The sequence below is a fragment of the Cryptomeria japonica genome, chromosome 3 (genome assembly GCF_030272615.1).
Source record: "Cryptomeria japonica chromosome 3, Sugi_1.0, whole genome shotgun sequence".
Taxonomy (NCBI): domain Eukaryota; kingdom Viridiplantae; phylum Streptophyta; class Pinopsida; order Cupressales; family Cupressaceae; genus Cryptomeria; species Cryptomeria japonica.
In genome coordinates this window covers 503271991-503292511 of record NC_081407.1, presented here as the reverse complement: position 1 = coordinate 503292511, position 20521 = coordinate 503271991, and the positions used below count along the sequence as shown (strand labels likewise).

Below are 20521 nucleotides of genomic sequence, written 5' to 3'. Positions count from 1 at the left end.
TGTCAAACAATGGAAAAAATATTCTAACTTTAATGTTGCAAGTATGAGGTAAAAGTTGCCAGAAGAATTGGTTAAGTCCGAAATCTGCTAAGAGGTGTGATTCTATCATGATACTGCTACAGAATACAAAAATAAGATTACAGTGTTCTGTACCAGCTCACTTGATCTTATAGCTCTTGCACCATACTCAGATCTAAAAACAAAAATGCCACTGATAGTTGACTAATTATAAATAGAATTGTTGTTTGAGTACAAGAGTGTCTAGATTCTTAGTTTAGACACCCCAAACCCTTGTAACAAGTGCCAGTGTATTCAATTATCCATTGGATTCTTCAAACAATATATTCAATTACCCTTATGAACATTCCCACGCCACATCAAAGTCTTTCATCCCTCTCAAAGTACACAATCAGCAATCTAGATGTGAATGACTGTCTTTTTTCGGTATAGAGGCTGAAGAAAAGAATCCTAATTGAAATAGAACTCCTTAAAATCTTCATTACAAGCAGCTGATGTTGAATAGTCTCATTCACTTTAAGAAACCTTTAATGATCAGCGATTCCCGTTTAAACAGCTCAATGTCACCTTCTTATGAATCAAACTTATTAAAGCTAATAGTAATGTACTTACCCAGCCCATAAGCTGCTAGGTGAACCCCAGTAATGGTGTCATTATACCAAGAATCCTAAACACCATAGGATACATAAAATAGAGTTACCTTTATGTGTCTTATTATTGACCAGTAGCCAACACAGCACAATCAACACCCCCTTTCAACTTCAACTCCCTTTGAGTGAGCTGTGCTACATAAAACCAGTAGTCACTATTAATTCCCTTCCAAGGTCACAACTTGGTCTCGGCATGGGAGGATGGTAGGAAATAAACAATGCTGATCAACTCTGATTGCTTTTGAACTCCAAAAGCCAATCACCAACTACATAAGCGAATTTCGTAAATCACAACAAATTATTTTTTGCTTACAAAACACGAATTAATTTGTACCAGTAAATCTCTGTTTTCAAGAAAGATAACTTACTCCATAAAAACCCAAATCTACAATTACTGACTTTCAGCACAATGATGCCTTCCACATGAAATCACAAACAAATTTTGAGGGTTTTCATCCCCGAATCCAAAATTTTGAGATTATGCTTGAAGGAACCAAGATCAAAGAGACCAATGGATAGCACAATAACAAGAGAGATAGAATATGTGACAAGAATAAATTGTATTCTCATCAATAATGCAAAAAAGATCAACTAAATCATCAAGAATTACATACAATGTATGATGAACCTACTTATAAAGGCAAGGCTGAGAGACGAGAGCGCACAATGATGACATGTGGCTCAATGAGATGCAACGGTAGGTAGGGGTAGGTAGGAGAAATAGTAAAATATTCTACATGAGGTGGATCACCCACTAAAGGTGGAATTATCATCCCAAAATAAGTGGATATGATAAAGTAACAACAATATCACACCATAAAAAGTGGAATTTCTCCTACATACACACCCAATGTATGCACATCCCCCTAAGTGTCTCATATGCGAACAACAATGTGGTGCATGTACCTAAGTAAACTTAAGTAAAGTGTAATTATATCCAAGATGAATAAATAATTACACCAACACCCCCCCTTAAGTGCAACTTAGGGGAATGCACTTAAGTCTACAATGCAACTAAGCAATGCAAGATGGGTCCCGGCTACAAAGACATGTTAAGCACCCATGTACAAATGCAAATGCAATCTCTCATAAATAGAGAAAGAGAGAAAAACCCAATGGGGAAAAACCCTGCCCCAAAAGAGAGATGAAAACTATACAAAGAACTCTCAAAAAAGCATGTGAAGGACAAAACCCCATGTTAGGAAAATGTCCCCCCCATATGAGAGAAGAAGAAGAAGAAGAGAGACTAGGTAGCCATATGATGAGAAGCCCCTGAATCTAGAAACCATCTCCCTGAATCATGACTTGTAGTACTACAAAGAGCTTGTCCTTTTCTTGTCCCAAAAGAGTGAGTCTCCCCACTTGTTGCTGCCATAAATGCTTGTCCTTTCCCCTTTGATTGGGAGGAAGTGTAAGGTGACAAATCCTCCTTGTAGGTATTAGGCAAATTGATGTTGTTCTTTTTAAGATATGGAGGAGATCATCAATCTTCTTAGAATGGCAACGACAGTCCTCATGACCAACCTTTTTACAATAGGCACAGATTGGTCTCTATTTCTTTGGTGAATTCTCCTTCTTGGAAGAGGATGAATCTCCTTGTCGTGGAGAAAGTGGTGCTTTGTCCTTAGGCTTTGATTGCCCTTTCTTCTTGTTTGAGTTGTCCTTTCCTTGATTTCCTTTGTTCCCTTGAGTTGCCACATATGCTTGAGACTTAGAAGTCTTAAGAATGCCCATGCTTATCAACTTAGTTTGTTCCATCATCAATATATCTATGAAAGCATCAAATGTAGGCATTTTGTAGCTTGAACCCATTGGCATCCTATGGGTTTGGAAACTAGAAACAAATGTTGCATATTCTTGTGGAACTTTACCCATAAAATTGTAGATCAATTGAGTATCCTTCTTATCAATGCCACAATCTTTGAGTTGTGCCCTCAACTGATTTGCCTTAGTGACATAATCTTGAATTGTATCAAAATTCTTGGGATCTAACATGGTGAGATCACTCTCAATTTGATATCCCCTAATCTCATCAACTTGACCGTACAAGTCTTGAAACTTTTGCCAAGCATCCTTAATTAAAGTACATTTTTCAATATGATAGATGAGATCTTTTGATACATACTTTCTTAAGGTAACAATTGTCATGATGTTCTTAGTGAGCCAATCCAAGTGACCATTGCGATCACCCTTAAGATCAGCGGCAAGAACAATAGTTCCCTCAATGTAATGAATTAATCCTTTTTCCATTAGTTTACTCCATGCATCAATTTTCCAAGTAGCATAATTATGTGGAGTTAAGAGAGGAAACTTAGGAGAACCCATAGCAGCAAAATGAAAGAACACAAGAGAACCCATAGCAGCAATGGTGAGGTCGGATCTGGTCTAGGACACCTCTATAAAATGCTGCTCCTCAGATTTGTTTCTATAAAATCTCTCCAAAGACTATGAAACAGCCCTCCAACCGCTCTGATACCATGTGAGATTATGCTTGAAGCAACCAAGATCAAAGAGACCAATAGATAGCACAATAACAAGAGAGATAGAATATGTGACAAGAATAAATTGTATTCTCATCAATAATGCAAAAGAGATCAACTAGATCATCAAGAATTACATACAATGTATGATGAGCCTGCTTATAAAGGCAAGGCTAAGAGACAAGAGAGCGCACAATGATGACATGTGGCTCAATGAGATGCAAGGGTAGGTAGGGGTAGGTAGGAGAAATAGTAAAATATTCCACATGAGGTAGATCACGCACTGAAGGTGGAATTATCATCCCACAATAAATGGATATGATAAAGTAACAACAATATCACACCATAAAAGGTGGAATTTTTCCTACATACACACTCCCAATGTATGCACATCTCCCTAAGTGTCTCCTATGCGAACTACAATGTGGTGCATGTACCTAAGTAAACTATAATTATATCCAAGATGAATAAATAATTCCACCAACAAAAAACTTCAGCACACTACAAATCGCTAACTGGAACCACATTTCCTTCAACAGTTTCATCCATCAAGAAACCATTAGGATTTTCATCCCACCAATAGAAATCCGGACACATGCACAAATCTCCAAAAGAGTGTTAGGATAAGGTGACATTAACTTTGCAATCCTAAGCCATTCATGTGTCTCCATGCTCTCTGGAAAGTGTTCCCTAGGACATGTGAGGAAAATATTAAATATTTGTACTTTATGGCTATTTGAAATTGCATTTTGTAGAGATGAACAGGAAAAGGTGATAAATATAAATCAAAATAGATAAAATACACTCCTTCCCACATCCATAATGAGACATGAAGGGTCATGCATAAAGAGATCAAGTTTGGGAGGACAAAAGGTGTCCATTTGGGGTTTTAAACAATCATCGCAAGCTTCGAAGCACTCGGCATGTGTAAAGACTAAGTGTCTTTGGGTTTGGTGCCCATGAGGACTCACTTGAAAAGTCATTTATTATTTTATTATGTCTATTGGCTATTCATTCTCCAAGTCATGGGTTTTTGCAAGTGGTTTTGGCCCCTTGTCTTGGGAAAACAACAGTGGTTTTTCCTCTCCCATTTGGCTATAAATAGGAGCCAAGGCATAGTTGTTTAATCATCAGTTAGCCATCATTTCCAAGTAGTTCTGAGATCATTTGGATAAGTGTAGTGAAGTGTATAATTGTGGTGTTCTCTCTATTGAAGAATAATAATATATTTGCCCTCGTTCTCTAATGGAGTTTTTTTCTGAAAGGGTTTCTCCACATAAATCTTGTGCCTCTTTTGGTATGATTGTTTTTATATTGATGTTGAATGGTGCAATCATCTGTTCATTTCAGATTTAATTTCAAATTTGGTACATTAATATTTCAAATATTTCCCTTTCAGAAGACTACGCTGAAAATGGGGGCACATATTCCATGGACGGTGTTGAGTGGGACAAACTCATTGATCCAAATACACTGAGAAGAGGGCTATGCTTAAGGAGGACTTCTCTTGATAACTAATAAGGGTAATAAAGCCTTGTTTTGGGCTGATTCTTGGGACAACCATCGCCCTATTCTATCTCCTTTTCCTCAACTTCAATCCCTCAATGACCTTTTTCAAGATGCTTTGTAGTCCAAAGTTATTATTTTAAGAAATCCTTTCAGTTAGGGAGATCTTTAGTGCACAAATAGAAAGAAGTGCAAAGTTTGCTTGATGGAGGATCAACAGAGGAGTATGACACTTTGGCTTCTATCTTGAATTTGAGACCTTCTAGCTCTTTAAAGGAGTCAGACACTCTGGCGTAGGGCCATTGAACCAAAAGGTGTGTGTATTCATTATCTTCTGGTTATCATACTTTAGTAATTTGCAGGGAAGAGAAAGTGGAATTTCCTTGATGCCAAGAAATTTGGTAAAAGTTTCCTCGGCTAACTAAATTAATTTTATGTGGCTTTTATGTCATTATAAATGCCTCACTAGGGAAAACATTAGAAAGAGAGGCTTTTCAAGGCCCCTCTATTTGCTATCTCTATGGTTTTCAAGAAGAGTGTTGTACTCATTTATTTTTTCAATTCCATTACTCGATCGAAATATGGACTTCTCAGTCAAAGGTATGGAATCAACTGTTCATTCATGCTACTTTTTTGGTTGACCTTTGCAATAGCATGGGAGGACCTCTACCCTCTGGTTTCTTCCTCTTGTTCACGTGGGATATGGAGCCTTCTTTTATTTGTTGGTAGATTTGGGTAGAACATAACTGCCAAAAATTTTCAAGGTGCCAAAGTAGAACCATGCATGTGTGGCATAAAATCAAAGCTGTGATCAAAGAAACCATAGCAGCTAAATTTTCTTTGGATGATACACTTACCTCATTCAATCTCCACCTTGTTAAGCTTTTTGAGTTATCTCTTCCATCTTCTCAAGTCAATCTTGGGAATATAGTTCAAACTTAGTTGAAGCTGAATAGCTCAAATTATCGTTTCTTTAAAATTAATACAGTTGGTTCTTTTGGAGGTGATTCTAGTGTTGTAGGGACTGGTGGTGTCAATCGTGATAGTAAAGGAGTGGTCTAGTTCCTATTATCTACTCATATGGGCATCTACTCAAATAATCAGAAGAAGGCTTGGGCAATTTTTCATCCTTTAGTTCAAGCTTGTTCTATGGGACGGGGAAAACTCGTCTATGAAACTAACTCAATCATTTTGTCCATCTTCTAAACAGAAGGAATTTTAAAGAGAGCTCTTCGCAATTTGTTTTAATGGCTTCAAAGATTCACATTCTACCCACAAACTTTGATTCTATTTCTTTGTCCACATCGCCAATGAATGGAATACAATGTCTGATTTTTTATCTAAATGGGTTTATTAGAGTCCGAGTCGTTGGAATATGGGAGATTGGACTGATTTGACTCAAGAGAAAGTGCAGCAATCACTTAAGTTGATTCATGAAGACCAAGGAGATCGATTATTGCTACAAGGGGCTCAAGGGAAGTAGTTATTCTTAAACTTCCAGGTTGATCGTATAATCTATTGGTTGATTCTACGAGTACCCTTGGTACACTCTCCTAATGATTTCCTTTCTAGCAATTGCCATCTAGAAATCTATGCTTTTCATTTAGTTAACCTTCCTTGATTAGTATATTATCTTTTTTCAAGAAAATAAAATTAAGTGCTATTTTATTTTACATTACAAATTTAAAACTATTAAAAAAATATTTTATCTTATTTGCATTATTTACGTTACTTTTATTTTATGTATTGAATATTTATTCTATTTTATTTTACATATGAGTCATTTTAAAGTTATTTTATTTTACGCTTCTTGTTACGAGTTATTTTTAATTGCTTCAAAGTTATTTAACAATCATTTCATATAGTTAACAGTTATTTTAGAGTGTTTGTTCTTTTTAAAATAAATGTTTGGCTCTTTAACAAATTTTGTTAACATGCTCATGCCATTATATTGCATCACATGTTGTCACTATAGTTACACCTCTCAACATAAAGATCTCTAAAGCATAAAATCTATGCTAAACAAAACTGAAATTAAAGGTAGCTAAAACACTCTAAAAATAGGTTCTCAATATCCTATCGAAAAATACAACCTCCAAAAAAGCAATTGCTAAAGATAGTGATGTCCAAAAACAATAGTTGTTAAAATAACAATCTAACAGATGAATCCTCTCAATGATTATAATACAGCGATTTCATTTTAAAACAACACTAATTTTCTAAGGAATCTTCAAACCCTATATCACCAATACATGATGACATCAAAAACTGCAAAAGCTTTATACTAAGACTTTATAAAAACCTTATACATCTAAACTATCATATAAAACCCTAGGATTTAACCAACAAATCTGAAATAAATTACTTCAATACCTAGGCAGCTATGAAAACCACAGAAGATAGATTTTTTGCATCAAGAAAACCCTAACAATCAAAAGCTTCAGATAGTAGTTTAAAAATATACTTTTGAAATCCTCAGATTTGCAATAATAAGATCAAATGCCTACACAAAACACTCCAAACCACAAGCGCCATTAAAAAAGATGATAAACATTGAAAAAGCTTGCTGAAAACTGATGACAAATTGATCCAAATAGATTAACACATATATAATGCTCTTTCTTTTAATATTTTACTATTGCTCTATGTTCAATAAAAGCTAAGAGGTCTTTTAAGGGGTCTCTACCACCCAAAATGTGTTAAGATAAGTCCAAGTGGCTTTTTCAATCACTTTTGCTGCTAGAAGTCTAACAAATAACCACTAGGAGCACTCCAAGCTTACCCTTGCCGTTTATAAAATAATTATAACTGATCAAAAGCACTTCAAATATATGTTTCCCACTCCAGTTTGGATTTAGAACCATTCAAAGCACTTTATAGAGTCCTTGCTACTCAAACTTGTCAAATACCTCACATTACAATGTCTACATCCTTGGACACTTGAAACTTTATCACATTTATCAAACTTTTCCATGACATCTACAACTTAACCTAACATAAAATACCTAAAGAGTGCTTTGCATGGGACATCGCCAATTAAAAATACAAAGCTAATCAGGGAGTGCTCCTCGACACTTACCACTTAATACATGTTATATTTTGACAGGATTGGTTTAGTCAATTCTCTAACATAGCAAACAAGTATTAAAAGCATGCCATTCTTCTATTACAACTTAAAAACGTGGCTAAGACTGATCATGGGCACTTTTCCATGTCATTTGCCTTAGAAACTACCTAAAGCATGCTCCTCAAAGCTTCTTGCCATTTCCTTGACACTTGGCCAGATTTTTCCGTAGGATGAACAAATGTCCTGCAAACATCACTTCTTTAATCTTCTTTAACAAATTTCCAAGGCATTTTGTTAAATGGTGTTTTACAACATTGTATGATACACCGAATCATTTCAAAATGCCTTGCGATCAAACAATTAAATAAATTTATCTGATTCACTTGCAATTACTAATCAATCCAATCCTTCACAAACTTAAATCGTCAATAAATCACTGAATCACTGTAGCAAGTTGACAATGACTTCAGGCCACTATAGTCGTAGCATAGCAAGTTGAACCACCCTATAATTCTACCTAAGCCTTGGGTACAATTTACTTAAGCTCTTGACACCCTTTAGTCACAATTTTGAAATAATGCATTACAGAAGAAATTTGGTGATATCACCAAGAAAAATGTGCACAATGAGATATTCACTTAATTATTCATCAATTTTGTTAATTCAATTTCAAGGCTTACTCATTTCCTTACGCTCTTTCCACAATTGGAACCACCACCAACAAACTATATTTGTAGTTGTTCAAATAAAGACACATTGTTTTCTCCACTAATTTCATACAGCCATTTTCATATTCTTTGACATTATATGGAGAATAATCTTTTGATTTTGTTCATAGGAATCTCCTTTTAATACATACCAATACCTTCAAGCATTGTCTAGCAATAGAGAATCTCATTTAAACCATCAAATTCATAAAGTAAACTCACCTTCCCAACTCCACACACCAAAGACCAAAGCAGGGATAGACTTCTTAATGAACACTCAGCAAAGTGAAACTGAAACTTGATAGCCAAAAAAACACATTTGATTTCCTTGGGCATCTAGCTCATATCTAACTTTAAACATGTCCTAGATGAAAGTATTATAAGCCATAATCAAGCGCACTGATGACATTCACTCTTGGATATCCCCTTTTAATAAGCACGGTATATTATTTTCTAACTTTAGAAAATGAAAGTATCAAGTTCAACTAAACATGCAAGTATAAAAACATATAAAATATAACTTACTAGAAATAGTGAAAACATAAGATCCTCCACTATGGTCACCATCCAATGACAATAATTTAGTAAACGCCTCTGGAAGTAACCAACCATCACTGAAGGGAACAACTAAACATTATTAACCTTTCATTCAAATGTGATGTATTAGTATGTATTGAAAAGAAATGCAACATTTTAACTTCCAATCAGCTTAACAAATTCTGGATGAATACTCAAAACAGATAATACAAAAACCAATTTGCAACCTACAATTGTCCCAAACATAGGATGACCAAGATCTTAAGCATCTAGTACTTAAATGAACGCATCCAAACCATACAAAAACTATACAAGAATGATCCCTAAATGCATTTAGCAAACAAGATGACTACAAAATTAACATGCAAAATATCACACAACATCTTATAGAAGAGCAAAAGAGTCCAGGAAACAATACCTGTTAGATATGTCTGTGTGAGATTGAAAAAGTAGCGTACTAAAAATTTGAGATGCAACTTGAATAGGAAAGCTGCGTTCATAAGCAAAAATTTCAAAATACATAATCAGGCAGATAGAATTCTAAGAAAAGGCATCTCTAGGAAAAAACAAGAAAAGCCAAGAAAAGGATTTAGAATTATAAACAGCCTCCAGCAAGATCCATATACACATTTTGTATTCTCTCCAAAATGACATTACTCATTTAATATAAAATGAAATCATAAAAAGGAGGATGCTATATTTTGTCACAACATAATTTCTTTGATCTGAATTCTTTATACATGCCTTCTCCTTTGTCAATGCTGACAGCCATCAAAATTTGAAAAGAATAAATCAATAGACAATATAAATTTTGTTCAATAACTTTGCCTAAGGGAATGCTCTTTGTATTCTAAAGACTCCCCAAATGTCCAATCAGCAGTCAGATTTGAAAACTTGACAAAGAATTCAAACAACACATTACAAAAGAAAACTGTGTAACATTCAAACCAATTTATTTGTATGTGAAACTAACACACATCGACTTATACCTCAATAAATACTACCTGAATATTAGGATTCAATCCATGTAATCAAACGCAAACAAGAAAATACCTAAATTTCATCAAAAAATATAACAAAAAATCAAAGAAAGTCAGCATACACCTCTTTCATTCTCTACAATAAGAAATTAACCAAAGATTTAAACATTTATTAGAACAAAAATAACTAATTATGATGGTCTTTTCTACTAAATCATACATTCACTCAACATTCAATCCTTTATCTCAACATTCTATTAGCGATGTATGTTTATATTTTCACTTTTTCTCTAGAAGCATGTGCTGTTCTTCAATGGATTGTTAAGTCAACCTGATCTTTCAATATTCATTAATACCACTTACAGTTTGACAATCTCATTCAATATGCACAAAAACAGTATATAAATAAAATTTTATGACACTCATATTTACTTTAAATTAATTAACAGCTAAAGGAAGATAAATCAAATTATAGCTCCTAAAATACTCCCTTGTATATATACCTTCAAATCGATGTTATTAACTACATTGCCCAAACCGAAGCGGATGTTTGTGACTGAAAGATGGTTGGAGAGTACTCATGCTAGGAAGCCTAAAGCAAAGGTGGTCATCAATGCCATTTTTCATGCAAGTTTGGCCAAGATGGAGGATATCATCAATGTAAGTTTTTAAACTTTGATTGATGATTCATTATTTAATTTTCTAGTATTGCAATTTGCTGATTTTGTTAAATTTTTGATATCTACGTGTCAAAACCAATAGTGAGGGTACTACGAATAGTGGATGAGGATCAAAACCCCATGGGGTATCTATATGAGGCCATGGCAAAGCCCAAAGAGGTGATTCAGCATTTGTATGGGTCAAATGAGACCAAATATGGATACATATGATGCATAATTGATCAAAGGTGGAACCTAGTTGATCAAAGGTGGAACCTGTTGATGTGTTTTTTTATGCATTTTATACATAAAATAAAATACCAAGGTATCTTATCGAGCTCTCTTGAACAAAATCTCCTGTTATGCTAATCTTCGTGAACAGACGAGGTGACTTCAAGGCTCCAAATGTTAGGTCTTGACATGCGGATAAGCTCAAAGATTTGATGTGATATTGCTGGAATCATAAGGGGGACTTACGTTTTGCATGAACTCCTGCTTGAATGTGGCTGGAACGTGGAAATTTACTTAACTTGGAAAACAAATAGCAAAAGGGATTAAGCGATAGGAACGCTAATCTAATCCTAACAATGTAAGAGACTATGAATGACTTAGTGAAGATCTAGACTTTGCTTTGCCATGCAAAGAACTCCACAAAGCTAGTGCAATCTTCTAAGGTAATCTTATGACGTTCAAATCACCACCAACAACATACACACCATCAAAGCGATGCATATCAATGGGTGAGTACCAATCCAAGTTGAGCTTGAATAAAGAGTTTCGTTAACCACGTAAAGTATTTGGCAATCAATAAAATAAAAGTAGCATGCACATCCGAATTTCACCATTAATCATCCACAATAACTTCCATCCATCTAATCAACATGAAAATAAATGAGTAGAGACCATGCAAATTGTTGAATCAACACATGAAATTCACCACACTTCAATGAAAATAATATGCTTCTTCCAACAAACTCTTATCAACAATCTCCTTTTCTCCTACTCTACTCTACCTACTATCTAACTACTGTCTGCTACTGAACTATTAACCTACTATTGAACTATTAACCTTTACAAATGAGATTGTGGAGCCTTATATAGTGCACTCAATACAATTGAATGGCTAGGATCGAATCCAACTCAATGGCTGAGATTTAAAGATAGAAAACCTAATTAGGGTTTGATAAATCATTACATAGCATTTAATGCTTGACCAATGATAAAATTACAATAACTAGGACACGTCCTTCCTTGAATGTCGACCAATGAATGATGAGGTTAGGTACATTAAACTTTGTACCTCCACATGTGATAGTTATCCTCCCCGTTGGATAAGTCGAGTGCATTGAATCCTGATGCCTTGACTTGGAACGGTGTGATTGGGTTGAAGATGACTAGGCACCACCTCAGCTTAGTCCTTGTAACTCATCATAAGTGGAGTTTGTGATTCGGGCAATATCTCTTGATACTCAACATTTGCAAGCACTTGATGTGATGATGGTGGGAGATATTCCTAAATTGCATCGTCTTCTAGCTTTGATTAACTCCTTTGGAACTATGTTCTTCCCTAATCACATTTGCATTCTCCTTCTCGTCTGGAAATTCCTTCCTTATTATATCTAGAACTTGTTCTTGCATTTCTTTCCGTCTTGAATCTCCTCTTTGGATTCCCTCCTTATCCTAACAAGTTTTCTTGGATTTCCAAAGGAAATTCAAGATTATCATATGTTCCCTCCTTGATCTTGATCTCTACAATCACCTTGTAGTGCCTTTCCTTTCATGTCTCCTCTTTTGTTGGAGCATTCCTTGTCTCCTCTCACGTCGTGAAGTCTCTTCCTTGAATGTTGTTGATGGATCATCCATAATGCTCATTCTTATTCTTCCTTTTCATGTTGTAGCATCCTCACTACCTTCCTTTCATATGCTTTACTTCTGGCTTCAACCTGATAAAAGCACGAATAAACAAATCAAGAACTATGTAAATAAAGTGCTCCATACTGTCCTAAATAATGCCTTCAAACCATCACTTCGATCTGGAAATAACTGATTTTTACTTGCGAAATGATGTTCTTAGTTCTGATCTCATGTCTGATTTTACTCATTTTCAGGTCTGATTTTTCATTATTTAGGTCTGATTTTACCCTGATCTGCTCTTCGCCAGGGTATTGGAGCTGTAAAGAAAGATGTGGAGAATGGCCAGGGTTTTTGGTGTGTGAGGACATATTATGGCCGGGCTTTTTGTTGGGTGCATACATGTTGAGGATTATGGCCAGACTTAATGATGCGCAAGGAAATGAATGGTCGGGCTTTCTAGGAGGTCAGGGAAATGAGTGAAAAATGGCTGGGCTTTTGGGCATGTCAGGACAGAATGTGAAGGACGGATGGACTTTTGGATGGGTGAGGATATTTTGCTGAAGATGGCCGGACTTTTTGATGGATGAGGAAAGAATGTGGCCGGGGTTTTGGCGGGTGAAGATAGATTATGTTTGGGGATTTCGATGTGTCCGGACATGAAATGGCCATGGATTTTGATGTGTCCAGACAAAATGCTAAGGATGGCTAGACTTTTTAGGGTGTGAGGAAAAAATCTGTAAATCATATTCTTCACCTTAGCATCAAGATTTCTTCACTTAACTTACTTTCAAAACGTATTCATCCTCATTCACCAAGGCAATCTCAAAATTCTTTAAGCGCATGATCTCCATAAGGCGTGGATTCTAGCAATTCAAGGAGGAAAATCGTCATCCACATTCCAAGTCATGGATTGGAGGCAATGAGAGAAGCATTCCTCCCTTCAAGTACATAACCGTTCACTTTGCCCTCCCCCTTAATTGTTCCTGGCTCCTAATTTCTGACCCAAGGGCATCCACTTGCTTGACATCAACCTGGCCTTAGAAATTGCACTGCATCCCCTCTCAAGCAAGAGGTTAATAGCTAAACAAACTACTACCAAGCTAGACAACTAAACTAAGACAACTAGCCTACAAGCAAAAAGTGGGGGTCCCCATTTGCAATGGGGCAATGTGTGAAAACGTCACAACAGAATCAACAACTCCACCAACATATTCATGCTGCCGCCTACTACTTGAACCCCAAGTTTTATTTCTCCCCGACATTCAAAGCAAATACAAATGTTACAGTTGGCCTTTACTCATGTATTTGAAGATTAGTTGATGATGACCACCTTCAAGACCTAATACTTGATGAGTTGCAGAACTATAACAAGGCCGAAGGGCCATTGTCTTATTTACCTGATTGTAAACGTAGGGGAGCCACCGTACGGCCAAGTTAAAGAAAACATATGTTAAATTTTTATTTTACCATTTATTTCACTCTCTAAGTTTATTAAATCTTTACCAAGTTATAAATGGGTTTTCTTATCCTTGCAGATATATGGTGGGAAGATTATCATGTCACAACACCTGATCTTCAAAATCTTGCGATCAGCATATTATCGCAGCCTTGTAGTGCTTCTGGTTGTGAGCACAACTAGAGTGCTTTTTAGGCCATTCACACAAAAAAGCATAATAGATTGACTCAAAAGCACTTGAATGACCTTGTCTACGTGCAGTACAAACTTTGATTGCGTGAAAAGAAGGTTCAAGGGCAGCATTCACATGAAGCACTTGGTCTGGATCACATTGATCCATGTACAATAGATTCGATTGTTGCACCTGATGATGTTGATGTTGATGTGGATCCATTCTTCACTGATGATTACCTAAGTTAGTTGGACATGGAGGCAGCTAAATGGGATGCAGAAGTGGCAGCACGTGAGGAGGATTAGAAGCTTGATCATGTGGCAGAGACACCTATCACTATTAAAAAAGGCACCTATTGAGTATGTTGTAGCTACTTCAGCACCACACGCCTAGTGGCAATAGTCTTTTTTGAGCTTTAGTCGTAGACGCAATTTATGATTTCTAATTTTCAGTGATACCTTAATGTGTATTCTGAGGTTGTAGTTGTTTTGTGGTCGATGATACATTGACATGTATTGAACTCAATTTTATTCAAAGTTTGCTCTTGTTTTTTGGTCTATGCTATATATTTAACTCCATCTTTGACTTATATATGATGGAAATCAGTATATGTTATACAAATTCGATGTATATGTGTGTTTTTAAAGAAAAATTTATGAAATTATTTATTTTCAAATGTTTGATAACTTTGTCGAGCTATTGCCGATTTTGTTGCAAAGTTTTTTCATGGGTCCCGAGTTTTTATAAATTTTGGCCCAACCGAGAAACGACCTTTCATTATGCAAATTTCATATTTAACGAAAAGATCGTGCAATATTATCAATTGAGGCAATTCATTGGGTCCATGATTTATCCACACACAAGTTGTTTTTCCTAGATTTCCTATATAAAACTGATAATCAAAACTACTAGTAAGGAAAGAAACAACCTAGTGTGCTTTGCCTTTGGATAGACATTCTTTTTTACCGTTCACCAACGAAACTTTAAGAGGTCGAAGTTGATGATGTATCATTTCACTATTGGATGATACTACAATACTCTTTGTTGTTCTTCTTTTATACTTCTTTGCTGAAAGATATGTCGTCCAAATTTTGTCTATAATGCATTCCTCTGATGGGTCTGATAAACCCAATTGACACTTGACTTGGTTGATGGCTTCTTCACACAGTGAACAGGTAAACTCTGAATGGGGTGTGTTATGAATCCTTCACCAACAATATAGCAATATGTTTTCTAGGAATACTCCATTATCAAGACTCAACTGGTTCTCAATCAGCCTTCTGAATCTTGTGAATGCTTCATTTATCACTTCTAGAACATCGAAATCATCAGCTTCTTCAAGTATCACTAGTATGGGTGTATCCGAAAGGAAGATCTTTCCTTGTGCTAACTCAATTCTTGACAAAAAGGTCAAGCAACTCAGCTCATCATACCCAGTGGTCTCATGAATTTTGCATTCTCCTATAGATTCAAATTCCGACAAATTCATAGAATGTAGTTGTGCAATCAAAGCACACCAAACCTGAAGAATATCAACTTGATGATCATCTTCACCACAAGAAACATGAAACTATTGCACATCCATTCAGAAACCTTTTTGAATTTTCTCATTTTCTATTTTTTATTTTTTGGGGATTTCAAAAATTCAATTTTTTTCTTTTTTTGATTTTAAAAAATATGAAAAGAGATCTGACATATATTAAATTTAACACTTGAAAGCCCATACTAGTTCCAACGTCCTGTAGACTTGAACATGAACATGCCTCCTTTCTTTAGCAAATTGGGATGATGTGCATAGAGGGTGGAATTCGAAAAAAAATTGAAAACCCTTCTCCAATTGATGATTTTGCATTCTTGTTACACTTTGGTTTGGAAGAAAACTCTAATCCCACAATCCAGAGTTTGTGCAATCAGCCCTGCTTCTAGCACCAATTTTGTTGATGAGTATTTTGTCACAATCACCAACATACAATAAAATACCAAGTATTCTATCCACTCATGAATAAGGAGACCTCAAATACTAAATAATGTGATCAAATAAGGCAACCCCAAAGTTTACAAATATGATGTTGCTATCGATCGAATAAGTAAATGATGTGATTTGTTGTTAACAAAAACTGACTTACGCTATTCACTGAAACAAGAATACTTAACTGACTTGAACTTCAAATAGAAAACAAAGGGATGAAGTGTTAGGGAATCTAATCTAAGAACCTAAAGACAGTGAAAATAATGTAGAGTGTTTAGATAGACGAATTCCTTATGGAAATACTTTCTACTAAACCAGAGATAGCTCACAATGACATATAAAGAGTGCAAATTTCTAAAACAGTGAGAGATTTTCATATTGCAAACATCCATCCAAATACCCAATGCTGGTGCAATCCAAATTAATTTCCACAATTGAACTATTCCCAAAATGAGGTTCACACTAACCATACACTGCAATTTGCAATCAACTACAAATGCTATGAACCAAGGAATTCATCACATATCTCCACATCTCTCCAACAAAATCAATGACCTTCAACTAAAACTTTCAAAAGTAGAAATCATGCAAAAGTAGATTATCTCCTCCTGCTACTATTATTGACTTCCATTTCCTATCAACTATTCCTCTATTCTATTATTAACCTTTACAAATGAAAACGCCAACCCTTTTATAGAATTTCAGGTCCAAAATGAACGGCTTAGATTGATTCTAAATCAACGACCAACATAATTCAAAGAAACCCTAAAGTGTGGTAGTTACAACTGTTGGCATGACTGGCATGACTGGCATAACTGATGCAAATGGAGTATGATGACTGAACCGGTAGAGGACTGTTTGAGATGACATTCTGATGAAGAGATTGAGATTGCATGATTGGATGACTTTGATCAGTTATTTGTGTTGTCATTGATGGCAACTGATGTTTACTATTTTGTATTTTGTCATCTTAGTCTTTTTGGTCTACAGGAAAGAGCTTACCGATAAAGAAACAAGAAACTGGGAATTAGGACCTTAACCGGTAAACGAGGAAATGTTTTGATTAGATCTGGTGATTGGTGATGATTGAAGTGTTGCGGTTTGGAATGTGAGTTTGTATCATTCTAATATGTATCTGATCGGAACCGCATCATGTTTTGGTTATTAGAAGTCATGTTTATGATTTCTGTTATATTTTTGCTAGGGTTTAAGAAGGGTTTAAGGTGCTAGGGTTTAACAAGGGTTTAAGGACCAGTGAAGAATTCTCTTAACCGGTAATGATTTTTGGTTTGGCGATGATCTACATCAAGTTCAAATGTTGGTGATGACGTGGCACAAACCGCGTGAAGTGTTTGACTAATGTTTTGGCGCGTTTGAAGAGCGAATTTCTTGGGAATGTGCGAAGTGCTTAGCGGAATGAGATAAGTGTTTGAAAGTGTATCAGATCAAGGTGCGGTGATCATTCAACGGTTGTAATTGATTTGTAATTGATTGTAATGATCCATATGATGATCAATGATGATTTGTAATGAGTTGTAAAGATCTGTGATAATCTATGTTGAAAGTCTTCGGGTTTTGTAACCGACTAAGTTGTAAAGGTTATTTAGGTCGGTACAGTTGATGTTTGTTGTGTCGATAATTTTTGAGAAGAGTGTGAAACCGAACCAAAGTAGGAGAGATCTGCCGAAGTGTAGCAGATTTGGAGTAGAATTGAATCTGATCAAGCAAGCAGTTGAGTGTTATACCCAAATCATTCAATGTTGTTATCCTAACAATTAAAGCAGCAAAATCCCTTAACCGGATAGGTCCTAACAAGCCTTACATTGTAAATCCCTTAACCGGGTAGCTCAACATCTGAGTGTTAAATCCTCTTGTGAGATTGATCCTAACAGGTCAAAGCTCCTAACAGGGCTCATCATCTAAATCCCTTAACCGGGTAGCTCAACATCTAAGTGTTAAATCCTCTTGTGAGGTTGATCCTAAAAGGTCAAAGCTCCTAAAAGGGCTCATCATCTAAATCCCTTAACCGGGTGACTCCTAACAAAGTATGCTCCTAACAGGGCATCTTTGTAAACTTCTAATAGGGCTAGGCTCCTAACAGGGCGCATTCCGAAAAAGCGCACAATTTTTGGGGGTATCGATTCCCACCGTTTTTTTTCCCTATTTGGATTTCCACGTGAAAAACATGGTGTTCATATGGTGAATGTTTTTATGTGCTATTATGTTTTACTTTCAGTTTATGCAGGTTGATGAACACTTAATGAGCAGTTCTGATAAACCGGTTTAACAATTGGTTATCAGTGATTACCAGTAATGGTAAAGAGTTTATTACTGGTTTATGATTGATTTGGTGAAGTTTTGTAAGTTCAACTTTTAAGTTTGAAATTGTTGTTAATACTGATTCACCCCCACTCTCAGTATTAACCGGATCCTCTAAGATTAACAATTGGTATCAGAGCATTGGTCCTCTGTGTGCAAAAAGCTTAGCATCTTGAGGGAAAGATCCTGAATAAAGATGATGAAGAAGGAGGGTCCCAAGTTTACCGAGGACAACTACCGAATATGGAAAGACCGTATGAAGATATACATCAAAGGATTGGGTGCTCAATATTGGAATCATGTGGTAATTGTTATCACAAAAGCTTGCACCGGTGCTGAGCTATCAACTCAGCAACCTTGTGAAACATGGAAACAACCCCGAATTGTGAGACCTTGCGCGAGGGGGTTGAGTCTCCGGAGAAGGCCGACTTTCTTCTCAATCCAGCTGCAGGTATTGAACCAACTCAACACTTCAAAACTTACTCCTAAGCCTATCGTAACAACTTGCAGAGGAAAAGGGAAGAGGGAAATGCTTAAAATGAAAGGAGGTGATGCACCAAGATAAGAGATTGTTTCTCTCCCTACCTGAAATGACACAAAGAATCAACTGAAATACCCAAGAGATGCACAATCTTCAGTTGTATGATTGACCCCAATGCATGTATGGAGGTTAGAATTCGTTGAATGTCAAGAGGGGAGAAGGTTTCCCACAAGTCACACTCAGAAATAAATTAACACAACATATATGGAGAAGAGCCACAAAACATACACCTATGATGAAGGTGAGGAAACATACACAGCATGCATAAGTTGAAGAAAGGCAAGAATAGCAATTTCAATTCATTCGAAGGCCAATGGCCAAACTTACAGTTGCAAAATGCAGAATAATACATGAGAAGTGAAAGAGCATGGAATAGCTCAAGCCAGTAGGGAGAGAACCCTTTACAATTAGGCTTAACAGCCTTTATATAGAAAATTGGTTACAAGAGTGATCAAGACCCCTGTGTGTGCAGGGAAATGTCAGTCTAGGATTGCAGGGAAGTGCATGCACTTGACTTTTATACATGCAAACAACCTAGCCATACCCTGAAAATGCAACCCTGAGAAGGGTGGATTTACTGACCTTCCAAAGTCAGAGCATGTAGACATGACATAAGTTACCACAACAAGCATGGCCATGTACCTCTCTTGATGGAAATCCTGCAAACTCATTAAATGCACCCTTGTAGCTCCACCAAGGTGTACAAGTCGCCAGAGTTGTCAAAGCATTTAAAGCTTTGAGTGTTGATCACGCCATCCGGAAGTGTTGCAAGCCAGAAGGAAGTTAGAAGACTTCGGAAACTCGGGTTCCCGAAGTGGGGAAGACTAAAGAAGGACTATGGAACCTCGAGGTTCCGGAGTTCCAGAGAAAGGGAAGGAAACAAAGAAAGGAACTTCCGAACCTCGAGGTTCCGGAGTTCCGAAGAAGGCAACGGAAGGGAACTTCGGAACCTCGGTGTTCCGGAGTTCCGAGGAACTAAAGAGAAGGAAGAAGGAAAGGGAGGAACTTCGGAACCTCGGGGTTCCGGAGTTCCAGGAAAGGGAAGAAGAGAAGACAAAGGGAAGGAACTTCGAACGACCAGGGTTCCGGAGTTCCGGGGAACAAAAGAGGAGACAAGGAAAGGAAAAGTCTAACGAAAGGAACTTCAGAACCACAGGACTCCGGAGTTCCGAAGAAGGGAAGGAGAGGCAGCAAGGAATTTCGGAACCTCTGGGTTTCGAAGTTCCGAGACAAGACAAGGGCAAGGGAAAGGAACTTCGGAACCTCGGGGTTTTGGAGTTCCGAGAAACTGGAAAAAGGGGCTAAAGAAGGAACTTTGGAACCTCGAGGTTCCAGAGTTTCGGGGAACTAGAGAGAAAAGGAAGCAAAGGAAGGAACTTCGGAACCTCGAGGTTCCGGAGTTCCGGGGAAGAGAGAAAAGGCTAAGGAAGGAACTTCCTCTCCTCCAGACAAGACAACACCTCACTCTTTATCATTCCACTGCTTTTCTCTTTAATCAACTGGGGCGGCGCTGGTCATTGGAACATATCTCTAATCGGTTCTCACTGATGGGCCAAGGGTGTCATAAAACGACAACAGTAATCAAGTATGTTGCTCCTACTACCAG

At 36.7% G+C, this 20521-nt stretch overlaps 1 protein-coding gene across 3 annotated transcripts in view; it reads right to left on the bottom strand.

The window, feature by feature from the left end:
• LOC131045463 (uncharacterized) overlaps positions 1-20521 on the bottom strand; it is a 285469-nt gene that overhangs the window by 165684 nt on the left and 99264 nt on the right. For all 3 annotated transcript variants that reach the window (XM_059218424.1, XM_059218422.1, XM_059218423.1), the window contains 2 exons: positions 9384-9455; positions 8954-9042 (listed from right to left, as the gene is read on the bottom strand). In XM_059218424.1, coding sequence (XP_059074407.1) covers positions 8954-9042; positions 9384-9455 — 161 coding nt within the window. The remainder of the gene's footprint in view (positions 1-8953; positions 9043-9383; positions 9456-20521) is intronic.